The sequence below is a fragment of the Ictidomys tridecemlineatus genome, chromosome 11 (genome assembly GCF_052094955.1).
Source record: "Ictidomys tridecemlineatus isolate mIctTri1 chromosome 11, mIctTri1.hap1, whole genome shotgun sequence".
Lineage (NCBI taxonomy): Eukaryota > Metazoa > Chordata > Mammalia > Rodentia > Sciuridae > Ictidomys > Ictidomys tridecemlineatus.
In genome coordinates, this window is record NC_135487.1 from 116,648,364 (window position 1) to 116,666,741 (window position 18,378).

Genomic DNA, 18,378 nt, shown 5'->3' on the forward strand with positions numbered 1-18,378 from the left:
GGACTGGGGATGTGGCTCAGTGGTTAAGCAACCTTGGGTTCAATCCTGATACCAAAAAATAAGAGTAAAAATAAAAAAGACTGGAGATGTAGCACAGTAGTAAAGCATCCCTGGGTTCAATCCTCAGTACAAAGAAAGAAAATTATTTAAGAGGGAGAAGGGAAGAGTTTAGGGAAATGGTGGTAACGGATAGAAAATTTTACTCACATACAAATAAGCTCTAGAGCTCTCTTGAAAACATGGTGATTTTCGATTTAAATTTTAAAAATGTATAAACTTTAACTGATACATAAAAAATTGTACATATTAATGAAAGTACTACAGAATACCTTTATACATATCTATATTGTTCAGTGTTTAAAGTGGTGATTTACAGTTAATAACAATGTATTATACACTTGAAAACTGCAACTGGGCATGGTGGCACACCCAGCTACTCGAGGGGCTGAAGCAGGAGGATCAGTTCAAGACCAGCTCTGGCAAGTTACTGAGGCCCTGTCTCCAAATAAATTTTTTTAAAAAGGGTTGGGGATGTAACTTAGTGGTAGGGCACCCCTGAGTTCAATCCCAGGTACCAGAAAAAGAAAAGAAAAAAAATTGCTTAGAGCCAGCACGGTGGTATACAACTGTAATCCCAGCAACTCAGGAAGCTGAGGCAGGAGGATTTTGAGATTAGATTGAGCTTCAGTAACTCAGTGAGACCCTGTCTCTAAATAAAATATAAAAAGGTCTAGGGATGTGACTCCGTGGTTAAATGCCTCTGGGTCCAGTCCCTGGTACCCCCCACCCTCCGCCCCAAACTCCTTAGAGTAGATTTCAAGTATTACACACATACACATACACACAAGTACATGGGTACTACATATGTTGACTAGCTATATTTAGCACAATGTATACATATTTTAGAACATCAAATTGTACACCATAAATATACACAATTTTTATTCATCAAGTGAAAATACACATTTTGTGAAATTTATTATTTCTCCTAAGTGGGCTCAAGTTATTACTATTTTCAACTCACAAATGAAGAAACTACAATCATAGAACTAAGGAACCTGACTTGTCCAAAATAAGTGAAAAGCAACTCTTACAATTTCTTAAAAGATACCTTCTTTTGAGATTAAAATCAGCATACTATAAACAGTATCAAATTCCTCTAGAGAATTGGTATTAGGATGGAATCTTCTATGGGGAAAAACAGTTTTAATTCACTATTTCTCCATCCAATAAATAAATAAAAGCCCTTGTGAGAAATAGAAAAGTGCCCTTCCATAAGAGCTTAAGGTTACCACTAATGAAAAAGAAGTGTATTTCTTGGCATTGAATCCTAGTATGGACAGAACAGTACTACACAACATAAAATGACACTGTCTGGATACACTTTAATGAATATGGTTACAGGGGATTAGCTGCAGGACCCTCAGCAGATACCAAAACCCATGGATGCCTATATCCCTTCCATAAAATCATTCGGTGACTGCATATATCCTATGTACATTCACCTTATTTATTTATTTTTTAAAATCTTTTGGTACTGAGGATTGAATGCTGGGGTGCTTTACCACAGCAATGCCCACTCCCCCCTCTTTTTCAGATAAAATCTCACTAAATTGCTGAGGCTGGCCTGGAATTAGTGATCCTTCTGCCTGAGCCTCCTGAGTTCCTGGGATTACAGGCATTAGCCAACAAATACAGCTATTCCTATATACTTTAATCATCTCTAGATATTCAGAATGGCCAATATAATGTGAATGCTGTGTGAATAGTTGTTACATTGTATTATTTAAGGAACCACAAAGAAAAAAAATACATAGTGCAGTCCAGGGTACAACAATCATAGTTGAAGACTGCACAGTATGTAAACAGAAAGTGTAGCAATTAACTCTGAAATAGAAAATTCTGCAGAGAGAAGAGACTGAGGATCTATGAAATAGTGGGAGGCTAATGCAGTATGCCTAAACACTACTTCATTTATGTGGACTCAGCATAATGCTTGGCAGGCAGCAAATTCAAATAACTTCTTGTAACTTTCTGGAATTTGTTTTTCAAGTATTTGAACCCATGGAGACAAAACCCAAGGATAATAAGGGGTGACTGTAATGACCCTCAGCTTCTAATCACTAATCCTGAAGCTCATCAAATGAACTGTTTAGAACAAATACGATCATTTCAAGCTAAATGTTAACTCCTCCAAAACCTCCTAACATCTACTAAAATATGATATCAAAATCCAACGTCATTCAATTATGATCAAGTCAACTGGAAAAAAGGAAGGAGCTCCAGCAAGACTGGCCTGGGCATATCTGAGATAAAAGGCAAAGAGAAAATGAAGGATTAAATAACTGATCTCAACTCCCAAGAGGAATAATTTCGTCACAGAGAAAAACTAAACAAAATCCCCTATTTTTATATTGCCTGACTGAAGTGGAAAGAGAAATGAGAAGACATTTGGGGAAATCAGGAATTGAAATCTCAACAGCATTTAAGCTAACTTTCCATAACAAATAGTTTCAAAAAATAGGGCTGGCACAAAATTATACTGGGATTTGTACCAGGAATATCCACAGGCGTTAGAGGCTAAGGACTAGAAAGGCTTGGGAGTAGAAAATGAGACCTAAACAGTGGAGAGTTCTAAATGGAAGAAAATCTAGGCTATTACTACCGATAGTGAATTGATCTTTTAGAGAAAAGCTGGGATCATCACCCTTTAACCTCAAGTAAAAAAATAAACTAAAAACGAACTCCCTAGGGTGCAGCAGAGGACCTCTCGTTGTTATTGCTAATCGCCGGCCTCGTAGAGGTCCAGGCTTCTTCCACCCTCTGCTAGGGGCCTGTCGGGAACCTGGACAGAGTCACCCATTGCCAGCAATCGCTGGTGTCTGCAGAAGTTAGAAGCAAAAGTAAGAACACTGAGATCTCTCCCTCCGCCCTGAGGCCCAATCCCTAAATAAGATCTCGAAATTGTAAAACTCATGGTCAGCTGAGTTAGAATATTTTCGGGTCTCGGCTCTGGGTGGGGCCACGAGAGTAATCTGGGGGAGAAGTAATAAAGCAGAGGAAAGTAGAAAGGGCAAGAACCGCGCCACTCCTGGGTACGGAGTTAAGTGACCTCAAAGCCCTACCGAGCTGCACCCAAGCGGCTGGGGGAGGGGGGTGTCTCTAGGATCCCGGAGCGGTGGCCTCCACACCCACGGGTCATTTCCCAGCCCAGGCACAGGGTAAAGCGCTGTCAGCCAAACGTTAAGGATCCGTTCTGGTCTCCCAAGGGTCGCGGACACCGACTCCCCAACCCCCGCGCTAAAGTCACCTCAACAAGAGCACAGCCATCTTCGGTTCCGGTCTGGACGGAAGTGACGCAAGCAGCGGGGCATCTGAGCTGGGGGGGGTGAAGCCCCGAAGAGTCGTCACGTGATGGTACCGAGTTCTTTAAAAGGCTCCGCGACGCTGCTCCAGGTTCTGCGCTTTTGGTGGCAGACGTTCGTAAATAGTTTGTTCTCCCCCTCTTCCTAACGGTTTTTGCCAGGACTGCAGCAGAGATTCCGCTGGGTTTAGAATCTGCCACCCGCGTACGTGTTCATTTTGTTTTTTAAATCTCCCTTCCAATCAGTAAGAATTGCCCACAGTCTTCACTGGAGTCCGAGTTTGACTCCACCTCCCTCCCTGGCCAGCCTAAAAATATCAGAGTTGGTTGGCTGAGACAACGGGGAAAAAGATATTTTGGGCTTCTTCTGGTTCTAATATGTTTTGGTCAGATAGATACACAGGTTGAGACTCACTCAGGGGAGTGTGAGATGGGTCCACGAGAGGACCTTGCAGTCACCTCAACAAGATGAGGAACCCAAGAATGGGGAACGTCTAATCAGGCCTCAGGATTCCTAGGCTTGAGCTGCTGCCTGAGCTAGGCGCCCACCAGCCAAAGACAACGCTCCCTTGTTCCTTGTTTCAGTGCTATGTGGGCAACACCCACCATCAGAAGAACCTGAGATATGGGGGAGAACCTGCTTTGATTTGTACATACTGCATATAAACAGTTTTGAGGAACCCGAGCGTGGTGATCAATTTCAGAGAATTCACGACTGGAGAGAGAAAAAAAAATCAAGTGAGAAAGGAATAAAACAATGCAAAAGTTCTTGGCCCTTTTGCAGGGAAAGGGAAACAGGCGGAGTGGAGGTCACAGCCCAGAGGAACTCCTATTCTACAGTAAAATATGTTCAAGTCACATTAATATTCAGATCTCATTTATATTTAGCACTCCCGAATTTTTACTTTCAGGATTTAAATAGCACAAATTCATTTATTTCTGAACCAAATGCTATTTTGCATTTCTATAATGCTAGGCAAAAAAAAATAAAAAAGCATTATTATAGATTTTTTAGGATTGGAAGGGACCTTAAAGACTCTATAATCCAACCTTCTACCAAGTGCAAAAATCACTTCTGAAGCATCCCTAACAGCTGATCTTCTAGACTGCTGGAACTCATCCTGTGGTAGTAAACAGCTTAATCATTACAAAGTTGTTCTGCTATTGAACTTCCAGTCATTGATACTCCTTTGGCCTTCAGGAGTATCACATTAGCAAATAAACGAAGGTCTCTTGCACTTAGCCTGTTGTTGTTGTTGTTTGGGTTTTTTTGTTTTTGGGTTTATTTTTTTCTTTTTGTTTGTGTGTTTGTTGTTTGTTTGTTTGTTTTTTGTACTGGGGATTGAACCGAGAAGCGTTTAATTGCTGAGCCACATCCCCAACCCTTTTTATTTTTTATTTTGAGACAGAGTCTTGCTAAGTTGCTTAGGTCTTCACTAAGTTGCTGAGACTGGTTTTGAACCACTGGGCTAGTTTTACTTAGCTTTTTAAGAAATTTTATTTAATATGTATGAGCTGTTGAGTTTCTGCCACAGTCTCTGAAAACTACTACAGGAGATTCAAAGACACAGACATATATTGTCCTCAACAAATTTATAACCTTAGCAAGATCCCTGAAGAAATACAACAAAGAAAGTAGTCAACACAAAAAACAGATATAACTAAAAGTGGTGACTAGATAGGAAGAAAGTGATTGTTTATAGCTGGGAAAGGTAAGAATTGCAACATTTGTTGATGATGATTTTACCTGTGCAGTTTAGGACTGGGGTTGTAGATCAGTGGTAGAGCACTTGCCTAGCACAGGTGAGACACTGAGTTCAACCTTCAGTACCACATAAAAATAAATAAATAAAGGTATTGTGTCCATCTGTACCTAAAAATATTTTAAAAGGTCTTTTACTTATTTATTATTTATGTAGGTATTGGGGTGCTTTACTACTGAGATACATCCCCAGTCCTTTTTATTCTTAATTTTGAAACAGGATTTCCCTAAGTTCCTGAGGCTGGCCTCAGACTTGCAATCCTCCTGCCTCAGCCTCCTGAGTCACCAAGTCCTATTCGCATCCCTAATTCCACCCCAAAATCTTAAAGAAATGGGTAAAATGCATCAGATTAAATCCACCCTCTTTGAGCTATCATTTAAGGCTCCTTAGGAAAAGGCTTCAACTTTTCTGTTCAGATTTATTTTCCCTTCAACTTCCCCCAAATTAAAGTGGATGGCTCAAGATCTTCCCTAAGTATCCCCAGTACATCACAAACCTGTCCAGCTCACACACGCACAAAAATGCATGCACAAAACACATTTTCTCACATTTTTGTACTTAATTTTGTTGTTCTATCTATCTGGTCACTCTCTCTGCTCTTTCCTTATTTTCAAAATGTCACTCATCCTTCAAGGTTGATCTATATCTAACATTACCTCTTAGACCTGACTGCCTCTTCCTCTGAACTTTATTTATTAAATGCAGTTTATTTTTGTGTTTAATCTCTCACATAACTTAACCTTCATAATGTTATAGCTGTGTATGTGCTCTGTTGTATTCCCAGCTCTTTGTTCATTACTAAAGCAAGCATCATGGTTTATTGTAATTGGTTGTTGATGGGTTTGTTTTCTGATCCTCTCTCCCTCTTCCTCCAAACTAAATTTTGAACTTTCAGGAGGGTCGTAATTTTTATTCCTCTTTCTATTGCCTGCATGTTCATACTTTACATATAGCATTCAGTACAATTTTGTTGTCTTGCTCTAAATTGAAATGAACTTAAACTGCAGCATAAGTCATCAAAGAACTTCTTAACAGAGAGGGAAAGGTCTAGGATTTCTTCCCTTGAAATTTCTCAGTCAAGTTTCTCTCTGGGAAGAATCTCCCAGGATGCAGGAACATTGTGGGGTGGGGGATATTCCCAAAGAACCTGGTCATCTCAAGAAATCTATAATGCAACCTATCGTAATCAAGATAACAAGAGAGTTGGGGCTGTAGCTCAGTGGTAGAGCACTTGCCTAGCACATGTGAGACACTGGGTTTGATCCACAGCACCACATAAAAATAAATAAATAAAATAAAGGTATTGTGTCCGTCTACAACTAAAAATAAATATTTTTTAAAAAATAACAAAAGATATCCTGTTTTCAGAGTTCTCTGGGGGGAAATTGCTTATAGCTTCTAGGACTCTCAGGGGCCTCCCGTCAGGCAAGGAGGCTAAGGAGAAATCACATTTCATGGTCTTTGGATTTAGGTTTCTCTGCCTAACTATCCCTCAGAGAAGTGTGTTTGTGTCCCTTTTTCTGTCCCTCTCCTTCACCTCCCTCCCAACATTCCAGCCTGGGGCAGGGGAAGGCCAGAAGACACAAAGCGCTCTGTGTGTGGGGTGGTATGTGTCCCCCCCATCCCTCCACCCAGAGTATACAATGCCCCTTCTGCTCTCTGCACCCTGTCCCCCCACCACCACCTCTCAACTGCACATGCCAAGCCGTAATTGGTTACTGACTCAGGACAGCCCCCTCATGCTGGGGCCCCAGGGGATTTTAAGCGGGTTCCAGGAACCCCCCGCTCAGTTCCTTGTCCCCCACTCTCTTCACCCCACAGATGCTCCGGGCCCTAGCCCCTGCCCCAGCTATGGCTCCTGGGGCTCCCTCATCTAGTCCCAGCCCTATCCTGGCTGTGCTGCTCTTCTCTTCTTTGGGTAAGTGGAGCCACCCCAGTCTAGGTACCTTGCAACTCAGCTGGTTTCAGCATCCCCCCACTGCCTTTGTGGTACCCCTTATTGCCAAAAACCAGTGAGCAAAAGCAGGAAGGTGGTATTGTATTCAGAGAAAAATATATATTATTTGGAGGGAGTCAGGAAAGATCTTCTGAGAAGGGAGATGGTAAAAGAAAGTTTGAACAGCATTTAGAGTGGGCATGGCTGGACCCAGGTTGGAAACCAGTAACATACCCCCAGAACCATGCTGAGAACCTGATAGGAATTGGTGTTAGAGTTTGGGAAGAAACAGGATCAAACACTGGCTTCTATTCCCCACTCATCCCCTAATAGGGCAAGAGGTACCCAACTTTAGTTTTCCAGAAATGAAAAGTCAGGGAGTATAATCTAAGGAGGGAGCCTGAAGTTGTGGCCTTAGCTCCTTACAGTTTTTGTTTTCTTGGAGCCTCACATTCTCTCTGTGGCTCCTCATCTATTAAGTGAGTGGATGGAATAGAAGGAAGTTTCTATGAGATCCCAAGATCTTGTCCCTCTAAATCTGTCTTCCCTCATTTGTTGGCCCATCCATTCCTTGCCCTCTGACAAGTATTAGATAAGCAAGAGAAAGTCAAAACAGTGGACTGAATGGATCCTTTCCTTCTCCAAACTACCCTGAGTCCTGGTGCCATGGGTGTCAGTAGGCAAGCTGGGATGAGGGTGAGGGAGAAGTCAGCAGGGGAGGGAAGTAAACTACAAAGCCCAAGGTTCTCTGCTGTCAGGTCCTTGAATCCTAAACCCAGAACCTAGACTCTTACGCGCTATATTGAACTGTTCTGGATACCCTGAGAAAATATTAAGGATAAGGAGTTAGAGAAGGGAGTGATGAGAGAAATGGGGAAAGGTAATCTTGGAGTACAGGAGGGAGGGTGAGTTCAGTCCCAACGTCTGTCCCATTCATAGAACCATTGAGCTGAACTGAGAAGGGCAATGATTGGTATTATAACAGGAGGAATAGAAGTTAGATCCAAAGAATAACCTCCCTTGTTACCTTGTGATTCCCAAGAAGGCTGTAAGAAGGAAGTCCCAGGAGGTGAGTAAATAATATTGATGCTGAGGTGGGAGATTCAGGACAATGGGGTGGGAGTGGGGGCTGTAGAATTCCCCAATATTGGCCAGATAATGGGTCTTTGTTTGGTTGCCTCCTCCTCCTCCCCCCACAGAACAAAAGGGTCTACAGTGGACCCCATCTAGGGCCAGCCCCCACACATAGTCTCCCTGGAATGGCCTTTCTTGTGTGGGTGAGTCTTGCGGGTGGCACTAGGCTAGGCGGCCAAAGAGGAATGAGGATGATTAAACCACAGAGGCTCCCATGCAATGTCATTTGAACTCTGAGCTTGGGATCTTTCTCTGTATCAACTTCCCCTGAGAAGAGTATGAGTCCTTCTCTCCCGGGCTCCCCAGTCAAAAACAAGTTGTATGGCAACCAGGAATTCAGTAGTGAGGATTGTCATGCCACGGAAGACCTATATTCTCTAGTTCTCTCCATTTGGTGGGGCGGAAGGGCAAGAAATTTGAGTTTGCTATACTGTAAAATACAGTACATCTGTTGAAAATAAGATTGATGTCAAGACGGGTGTAGTGGTGCATATCTGTAATCCCAGCAACTCAGGAGGCCGAGGCAGGACAACTGCAAGTTAGAGGCCAGCCTGGACAATTTATGGAAACTCTACCTCAAACTGAAAAATAAAAAGGGCAAGGGATGTGGCTTAATGGTAGAGTACCCTAGGGTTCAATTCCAAGTCAATTCCCAATACCAAGAGGAGGGGTGGCAGAGAATGTTATGCAATGTATATAAAAAAGCTCCACAAGCAAACTTATCCATTTCTTATAAGTACAAGTATATCTTGAGTTTATTGAGTTTGACAACCAGAAAAGCATACACATTAAATGGTAACTGTGGTTCTGCAAGGGGACTACAAGAATTGGTTGGAGTGAGTGTGAAAGGAAACCAACTTTATCTGTATTGCTTGGATACTATATAAAAAGAATACAATTTATGTTACCTATATAATTTATAAAAACTTTAAAACTCTGCATCTAAGGGATAACTTAAGACTTGGATACTACCAGGTGTAGTGGTGCATTCCTGTAATCCCAGTGACTCAGGAGGCTGAGGCATGAGGATTGCAAGTTTCAGGCCAGCCTCAGCAATTTAGTGAGATCTTGTCTCAAAATTTTACTTGATTAATTAAAAGATCCAGGATATAACTCTAGGTTCTATCCCCAGTACAGAGAGAGATATTTTATCAAAGGGAAAGTGAAACTTGAAAACAGCCCATCTTCTGGAAGTCCCCAAGACAATCTGTTACTACATACAGAGAGCTTGAACAGACATAACATTTACGCTCATCAATTCAGTTAGTCCAGAGAGGTTCAGGCCTCAAAATTTTATTATTTCTTTGACTCAATCCTTGATTGCACTTTGGTCTCACATCCTCCATAGCCTTTACTGGGCCACATGCCTTTCTGATTTCCCCTCTGTGCTTGCAGTGCTGTGCCCTGCCCAGGCCATTGTGGTTTACACAGACAGGGAAGTCTATGGTGCTGTGGGCTCCCGAGTGACCCTGCACTGCTCCTTCTGGTCCAGTGAGTGGGTCTCAGATGACATCTCTTTCACTTGGCGCTACCAGCCCGAAGGGGGCCGAGATGCCATTTCGGTGAGTGCCTGGGGGATACTGGGGCTGGATAATAGAAAGGGTGCCTCAAAAATCAACAGAAAAGAGAACTTGAGCTAAGGAAGGAAAAATCCTTTATAAGCCATAACCCCAACTTTGACAAGTAAGTTGCATTTTTGCCACCCACAGCACTACCCTTTACAGGCCAGAATCCCTGGCCCTACCCCCGGGTGCCAAGCTTTGACAGCTTTGTTCTCACTAGGGTTCTCTTACATGCTTCCCCTCATTCCTCATAGATCTTCCATTATGCCAAAGGACAACCCTATATCGATGAAGTGGGGACCTTCAAAGAGCGTATCCAGTGGGTAGGGGACCCTCGATGGAAGGATGGCTCCATTGTCATACACAACCTTGACTACAGTGACAACGGCACTTTCACTTGTGATGTCAAAAACCCACCAGACATAGTGGGCAAGACCTCTCAGGTCACACTCTATGTCTTCGAAAAAGGTGCGACAAGGAGTTCAGAAAGGGGAGGAGGGAGACTGATAGACTGGGGAAAGAGGCAAAAAGCCCCACCCAACGATGTTTAGGCTTTGGGAGGGAGGGCAGGAGGCAGCCTTGGTTAGGAGTCCTATATCCCTAACGTCTGGGAATAGAAGTGGGTCAATGGATCAGAGACAGAGATCCGGGTTCATTTCCCCACTTCTTTTCCCTTCTCTTCCTAGTGCCAACTAGGTACGGGGTCGTGCTAGGAGCTGTGATTGGGGGCGTCCTTGGGGTGGTGCTGTTGCTACTGCTGCTTTTCTACCTGGTTCGGTACTGTTGGCTACGCAGACAAGCGGCCCTGCAGAGGAGGCTCAGGTAAGGGGCGGAGCCCGACTCCCCACCCTTAATCCACTATTTCCCGTCTTGGTGGAGACCACTTCAGTAGGTAAGAGGGCCAAAGGAAAGAGAAAGCTGCGACTGGCTCTGCAAAGGTTTTGGGAGAGACCAAACCCACAGCAACCCCTTTTCCTGCAGTGCCATGGAGAAGGGGAAATTGCACAAGCCTTCCAAGGACTCGTCGAAGCGCGGGCGGCAGGTTAGCGGGACTTGGAACTTGGACAAGCTGGGGAGGAGACCTGGGAGTCGCAGGGCAGCCGTGAGGGGCGGGATGGGAACAGTCAAGCCCCACAGAATTTGTGACTGATGTGAGCATCCCTCCCCCACAGACGCCAGTGCTGTATGCCATGCTGGACCACAGCCGAAGCACCAAAGCTGCCAGTGAAAAGAAGTCTAAAGGGCTGGGGGAGTCTCGCAAGGATAAGAAATAGCGGTTAGCGGGCCGGGCGGGGGATCGGGGGTCAGGGGCAGAGTCCGCTAAAGGTTCTCAGGTGGTGGTCATCGAGATGGAGCTACGAAAGGATGAGCAGAGCTCGGAGCTCCGACCTGCTGTCAAGTCCCCCAGCAGAACCAGCCTCAAGAACGCCCTCAAGAATATGATGGGCCTGGACTCGGACAAGTGATCACCGCCCCCAGACCCTGCCAGAGCAGGGGGACCTAGGCTCCTCTTATCCCCCGTCTAGGTGCTTTCCTCCCTTGCTCCCCAGCCCTGCCCTGCCCTGCCCTCACCTCCCTTTGAGATGTAAGTTTCATTCTAAAATTCATTCCCAAACACTTGTATTGCCCCCCCTCACCCCCTGACTTTCTGGGATCCCAGGGACTAATCATACCCCTCACCTGCCCCAAGGGCTGTGTGTTTGGTGTCTGTCCCTCAGGCACTGAGAAGAAAGGGAACTTGATAGCCCCTGCCTCAATTCCAGGCCACCTGTTCTTCCATCCCTTGCACCCTAGCCTGACCCGTCTGGCTCTTTCCTTTCCCGCCCCTCCCTCCCTCCCCTACAACAAGTGACCCAGCTCCATTATCTGTCCTGTTAACACTCAGATCACCCCGGTCAGACTCTCCTTCAGGGTTTATTTAGGTTGTTGATTATTTTTTATTTTTTAATCCTTTGTTTGCTTGTTTGTTTACCTGTGCCCATGCTCTGCCCTTACCCCCATGACTGAGGACCGATGACGTCATGTGGCTTTTTCAGGCCCCCAACCCCATTAAACAGAGGGGCCCCTGATCCTCAGACCTCAGCTTGATACTTCCTGATCACTTTGGAGCACTGTTCTAGGACTCAAGAACTTGGAGAAGGATGAGGGGAGAGAGAAAGGATCCTCAAAGGTCAGGGGTGGAGGAGGGGGGCAAATGAGCCTTAAGAAATGGCTTTAAACAATCAAATAGAAAGCAGGAAAAAAACAAATGGGAAGTAGGGGGAAAAAGGAAGAGGCTGCTCTCCCAGCTATAGGGAATTCTTAGGAATTTTCTACATTCTGTATATTGCTTTTCAAAACTCCAAATGTCCTTAAATGTTTAATAAACACTGACATTTCCAGAAGTTTCTGGCTCCCTCTTGAATTCCTAGTTCTCCTGGGAATAATCCCTGCCCCTTCTCTCATCCCCAACATCCTATGATTCTGCCTCATCAACATTAGTTGTTGAGTTTGGTCTTGTGGTATTGTATAGTGGGAAGAATTCTGAAAAAGCTCACAAGACACATTGGGACGTTCAACAAATACCCAAAAAGCTTGTACTATGTGCTAAGCTGGGTCAGGCTTTGTTTTTACATAAGTGAAAATACACTAACCAAGATTCAGATTCTAAAATATCCCAGCCACTCTAGCTGTGAGATCCAGGATTGCATTTTATTTTATTTTATTTTTTTAATATTTATTTTTTAGTTTTCGGCAGACACAACATCTTTGCATTTCATTTTAATTTATCTAACTTTGGAAAGCTTGTTTATGCATTTGTCAACAACTAAGATCGTGATATCCACTCTGCTTAATGCCCAAGGATGTTGTGAGAACCCATCCTATATATGGAAATCTTGGTAAATTATAAATTGATATACAACTAAGATATTGAGGATGAGTTCTTTAAAGGTGTTTCTAGCTCTTGCTTAAATAAGTACATTTTATAAACTAGCACAGATCTCTACAAAAACCCACATTTGTTTTGTTGGTAAACTATTTTCGCTATAATATTAATATCTCATTAGCTAGTTTGCTGGTATGTAAATTTAGGTTCATAATTAATATCCTTGAATCTTTAAATGATTGTGAAGACCATATATGCATCGTCTTTGCTTTGTGTCAAAAAACAAGGCTCTCAAAAGCCATTTCTTCTCCTTATTAAGACTCAAAAGATGTGATTAACACCAGCTTTGCCAAAAACCCATAGTGCTACTGTTTATTTGGGGGTATCTTTCACTACTTTTATTTTATTTTTAATTTAATTTTTTATACTGGGGATTGAACCCAGAGGTGCTTGACCACTGAACCACATCCCTAGCTCATTTTAGTCTTTATTTTGAGACAGGAATCTCACTAAGTTTCTCAGGGCCTCAATAAATTGCTGAGGCTGGCTTTGAACTCATGATCCTCCTGCCTCAGCCTCCCAAGTGGCTGGTGTTATAGGCATGCACTGCTGCACCCAGCTATTTTCACTGATTTTAAAAGAAACATTTATCTGAATTAATTCTAATATAAAATGGATTCTGGAAAACTTTTGGATGGGGGAGGAGAAAACAGTCAAAATCAATAAAGTTAGGAATATCTAAGTTAAAGATTTGTTATTAGTGAAGATACTAAAATGTTCATTATTCATCTAATAGTTGTAGCTGAGTACCCTTTTGAGTTTCCAGAGCTGTTATGAGAGTCAAATTAAACTTTGGGTCAGTTCTGATATATAGCATAGCCCAGAGTATCACATTTCATTACACTTTTGTTCTAAAAATTATCAGCACCTGCATTTTACCAGCTCAGTTTACCCAATTGTTGAATATTTCTGATTCCATCAGGATTTCTGGTACCCTGGAACAGTATTTTGCAAACTTTCCATTATGTGTTTTCACAATCATTCCATACTTTATGGGCTTATTCAGGACTACTTCCCATTTTCCACAATGTAAACCATATCTTTCTCTCTTCTGCAATGAAGCATTAAGTAGAGCCTAGAATAGTGAGTCACATAAAGGAAAATAGCAATATTATATGGGATAGTTTGAATTCCATCAAATTGCTACTTTTAAACAAATCATTTATGATCCTCAGTGCATCATAAATAACAAAATTTATCTAGGCATGGTGGCATATGCCTGAAATTCCAGCAGCTCTGGAGGCCAAGGCAGGGGGATCCCAGGTTCAAACCAGCTTCAGCAACTTAGCAAGGCCCTGTCTCAAAATAAAAAATAAAAAGGGCTGAAGATGTAGCTCAGTGGTAAAGTGCCCTGGGTTCAATCCCCAGTACCAAATAAAACAAATAAATAAAATATTATTAATAATAATAATAATAATATCATAAATTTTGACCAGACATTTGAGTACTCTGAGAATAATTTAAAGCTTTTTAATGTAAATTCAAAATAAAAAGACAAAAATTATAATACATTTATGAATATACATAAAAACATTTCAATAAAATATTACCAAATAGAATCCTACAAGTTAATAAAATAATAAATTATGACCATGAAGAATTAATCCTGGGAATGAAAGAATATGTCTATACCATAAGAGGGCTAGGGTGTAGCTCAGTGGTAGCTTAGTATTCACAAGGCTCTGAAAAAAAAAAAGCATAAAGTAATTTGTGGGCCAGGTGCAGTGGTACATACCTGTAATGCCAGCTACTCAAGAGACTGAGGCAGGAGAATCATGAGTTCAAGTCCAGCCTGGGCAACTTGATGAGACCCTCTCTTTAAATAAAAAAAATAAAAATGCATGGGGAATGTAGTTCAGTGATAGAATGTTCCTGGATTCAATTCCTAGTACTGAAAAGAAAAAAGAAAGAAAGAAAGAAAGAAAGAAAGAAAGAAAGAAAGAAAGAAAGAAAGAAAGAAAGAAAGAAAGAAAGAAAGAAGGAAATATCATGTAAAACACTATACCTCTTTGTCATTAATATAGAAAACAAGACAGTTTATTCATTATCTCTAAAAGTACTCAACACCATTTTCAAAGAATTTAGTTGACATAATAAGTCAAGAATAAGAAACCTCTCTATATATTAGAAGAAAGAAAAAAAACTATCTTTATTTGCAGATAGTTGCATTCCTAGGAAATCCATAAGACTTAACTAGAAAGTTACTGAACTAATAAGTCAATTTGGTAATGTGATTATAAGATAAATGTATTGCAATCTATAATATAACTTGTATGAAGAAAATTATAATATTTAGGCCACACCGTGGCCTGCAGTTCCGGAGGGAGAGCCTGCCCTCCCTGTGCCTGGAGATATGCAGTGAGCCACCCTGTGCTTGGGTTCCTTATTCACCAAAGCATGGCTCCACAGCCCAACATCAAGGTACATATAGGCTTGAGGCTGCCACGGCCATGAAACTTGGATATTGTGGCTTCTATCAAGGGACAACAATAAGGACCTGGTAAGACATCATCAAGGTCCCTGTGGCCTGGCTGCACCAGAGGGTTCTCTACTAGGGGTGCAACAGTTATCCTGTTGCTGAAGTAACAGGGAGTCTTGCATGGGGTTGCCTATCTCTTGTTTCTCCTACTAACAGCCAGCTTCTTATGATTATCCTCTCACTAGTCATATAATCTAATACCTCCATATTCTCACATCCTACCTCCTAAACATCTCAGCCAACTCCTCAGGACCCCCGTCTACCTTTAGAAACTGTAAACCATTACGCAAACCTATTGATTATAAGGTAGAAGATAACCGAACTCATCATTTCTGATTATAGTGACAAAACTGTAAATGTAAAAATAGAAGCTAACTCATATATGGCTGCATGTTGGGTACACTGAGTGCTGTAATATTGATCTCTCCCTTAAAAGTGAGCTATTGGTAACCCATAGGAACACTATAAGACAACAGGACAGAAGCTGTAATATCTCGGATCTACACTGCAAAAGAGGAAGACTCATAGACATCATGAAAAAACAAGGGAGAAAAGTGCCCCAAACAAACCAAGATATACAACAATAGAATAGATAGATAGGGAAGTAGATTAAATGTCAGAGAAGGAGTTCAGAATATACATAAGTAAAATGATTTGGGAATTAAAGAACAACCTAAGTGAGAATACCCGGGCAAAAATCGGTCACTCCAACAAAAAGAGAACAAATACAAGTTGTAAGAGATTACTTCAAGAAAGAGATAAGAGGGGCTGGGGATGTGGCTCAAGCGGTAGCGCGCTCGCCTAGCATGCGTGCGGCCCGGGTTCGATCCTCAGCAGCACCACATACCAACAAAGATGTTGTGTCCGCCGAGAACCAAGAAAAAATAAATAAATGTTAAAATTCTCTCTCTCTCTCTCTCTGTCCCCCCCTCTCTCTCACTCTCTCTAAAAAAAAAAAAAAAAGAATCAGGAATATAAAAAAAAAAAAAAAAGAAAGAGATAAGAGATACTGAAAAGACCAAATTTAAGATTTGTTGGGATAGAGGAAGGTTCAGAGATTCAAACCAAAGGAATGCACAATCTCTTCAATGAAATAATAGCAAAAAAATTCTCAAGCATGAAGAATGAACTGGAAAATCAAATACAAGAGGCCTATTGGACATGAAATGTACAAAATTACAATAGATCTACACCAAGACACATTATAATGAAAATTTCTAGCATACAAAATAAGGATAGAATTTTAAAGGCTGCAGAGAGAAAAATCAGATTACCTATAAAGGGAAGAACAATTCAGATCTCAGCAGATTTTTCAACACAGAATCTCAAAACTAGGAGATCCTGGAACAACATATACCAAGCTCTAAAATATAATGAATGCCAACCAAGTATCTTATATCCAGCAAAATTAAGCTTCAAATTTGATGATGAAATAAAAACATTCCATGATAAACAAAAGCTAAAAGAATTTACAGCAAGAAAGCCTGCACTACAGAACATATTCTTGGCAAAATATTCCACGAGGAGGGAATGAAAAACAACAATGAAAATTTGCAAAGGAAAGAACTACAATAAAAGGAAAGCCAACCAAAGGAGAAACCAAGTCAAGCTAAATATCAAAAATGACTGGTGATACAATTCATGTCTCTTTCAACTCATTTTGATAAATTTTTACACATAAAAATTTTAACTACAATATCATCTTATTTTTCAGATTTTTGTTTATTTTGTAATTTTTGTTTTCCATTTCTCTTCACAAAGTTACACAAATATGTTCTTTAAAAGTTTTAGCATTTTATGTTATATTTTAATATAAAATTAATCTGGTATGTGTGAATACATTACCTGTGATATGAGATGAGGTATATTTTACTCTCCTATAATTGAAAATCCATTATTCAAGATTCCAAGATGAAAAAAGATCAATCAGAATAAAAATTGTTTAATAAGGTATTCACAAAGGTAAGGGCAAGGTCGAGGGAAAAACTAACAAATTTTATGAAGCCCCTTTCCTTCCATAAACTTGGAGAGGTAGGAGGTGAAAGAAGAGAGAGCCATTATGAAAACCTTGTAGGAGAAGGTGACCTAACTGAAGTTATTCCCACCAAAAGCATGAAGAAACCAACCCACAGTCTATTAGAGTCTCACAGGGAGAAATAGAACACCTCACTCTACTCTTGTATATTCTAAGTTCATCTCTTTGGTGTCCCTTTCTGATGGAATGCAACAAGAAACCACATAACAAGGTGACTTACCATGCAGCCTACAGCATATGTCTCATCAAAAGGTGAAAGATGGAAAAGGAGCCAATATGACAGCCAGTGGTTACATGAGGCCACTGAGTATTTGAAATGTGTCTAGTCTGAATTGAGGTGTGCTATGTGTTAAAGAGACATTAGATTCCAAAGAATTACTAGGACAAAGAAAATGAACATGAACTATCTTACTAACTTCCACCATGCGACCAGCGCACTGGTTTCATTAAAGAGGTTCTTGGCATAAAAGTTAGCTAGTGAGATCAAAGTAAACACACAGACTCAGTTACCTTTTTCTATGACCAGGTCGGAGAAGGCTCTCCCTCTGACTCACACCTCGAACTACCCGGTAAGGCAGCAGGGATTATTCAGGGCTAGCAGGAGAGAGAGAGAGAGAGCACGCCAGGGAGTAGTCTTTTATTGGGGAACAAGAAATTCAGGGGAACTGTGTAATGTTTTGAACTACCAACAATAAAAAAATTTAAAAAAAAGAAATTCAGGGGAGAATTCCATCCAATGAAGGTTGAGGGGGGCCGCACTCCAAGGTCAGGGTCAGTGATTGGCCCCTGGGGTCAGTGGTCAGTCACACCCCCACACGGACAGGCTCTCACACCAGGAGAGGGTCAGGAAAGCTCTGATACAGTTTAGCCAGAGCGCCTCACACCCAAACCGGCAGCTGCCCAATCACGTGTGAAAATGGCTCTCCACAACTAACAATTATTTTCTTTGCAAATTATGTTGGTAATCCATTGGGTTAAATGGAACTATATTAAAATTAATTTTTCTATTTGTTTAAAAAAAGAATTAAAGGAGAACACGGTAACAGTCTGTATCTTGATGGTAGTACTATATACTATATATTTTTTTATATTTGTATTATCAAAATTTATATAACTATAAAACTAAATAGGCAAATTGTACCATATCTAATTTATATCTCAACAAACATGACTTTTAAA

At 41.4% G+C, this 18,378-nt stretch overlaps 2 protein-coding genes across 3 annotated transcripts in view; one reads left to right on the plus strand and one right to left on the minus strand.

The window, feature by feature from the left end:
• Sdhc (succinate dehydrogenase complex subunit C) overlaps nucleotides 1-3,450 on the minus strand; it is a 44,138-nt gene extending 40,688 nt beyond the window's left edge. The window contains exon 1 of one of the 2 annotated variants that reach the window (XM_005341856.5): nucleotides 3,311-3,450. In XM_005341856.5, the coding sequence (XP_005341913.1) occupies nucleotides 3,311-3,330 (20 nt within the window). In that variant the 5' untranslated portion in view covers nucleotides 3,331-3,450. The remainder of the gene's footprint in view (nucleotides 1-3,310) is intronic. The other variant, XM_021721140.3, reaches the window with a different exon arrangement.
• A 3,466-nt stretch (nucleotides 3,451-6,916) lies between these two features.
• On the plus strand, nucleotides 6,917-12,143 carry Mpz (myelin protein zero). The gene is made up of 6 exons (XM_005341855.3): nucleotides 6,917-7,045; nucleotides 9,593-9,759; nucleotides 10,014-10,227; nucleotides 10,446-10,581; nucleotides 10,741-10,801; nucleotides 10,932-12,143. Exons 1-6 carry the CDS (start codon nucleotides 6,949-6,951, stop codon nucleotides 11,031-11,033), a joined length of 777 nt encoding a protein of 258 aa, XP_005341912.1. The 5' UTR covers nucleotides 6,917-6,948; the 3' UTR covers nucleotides 11,034-12,143.
• The last annotated feature ends 6,235 nt before the right edge of the window (nucleotides 12,144-18,378 follow it).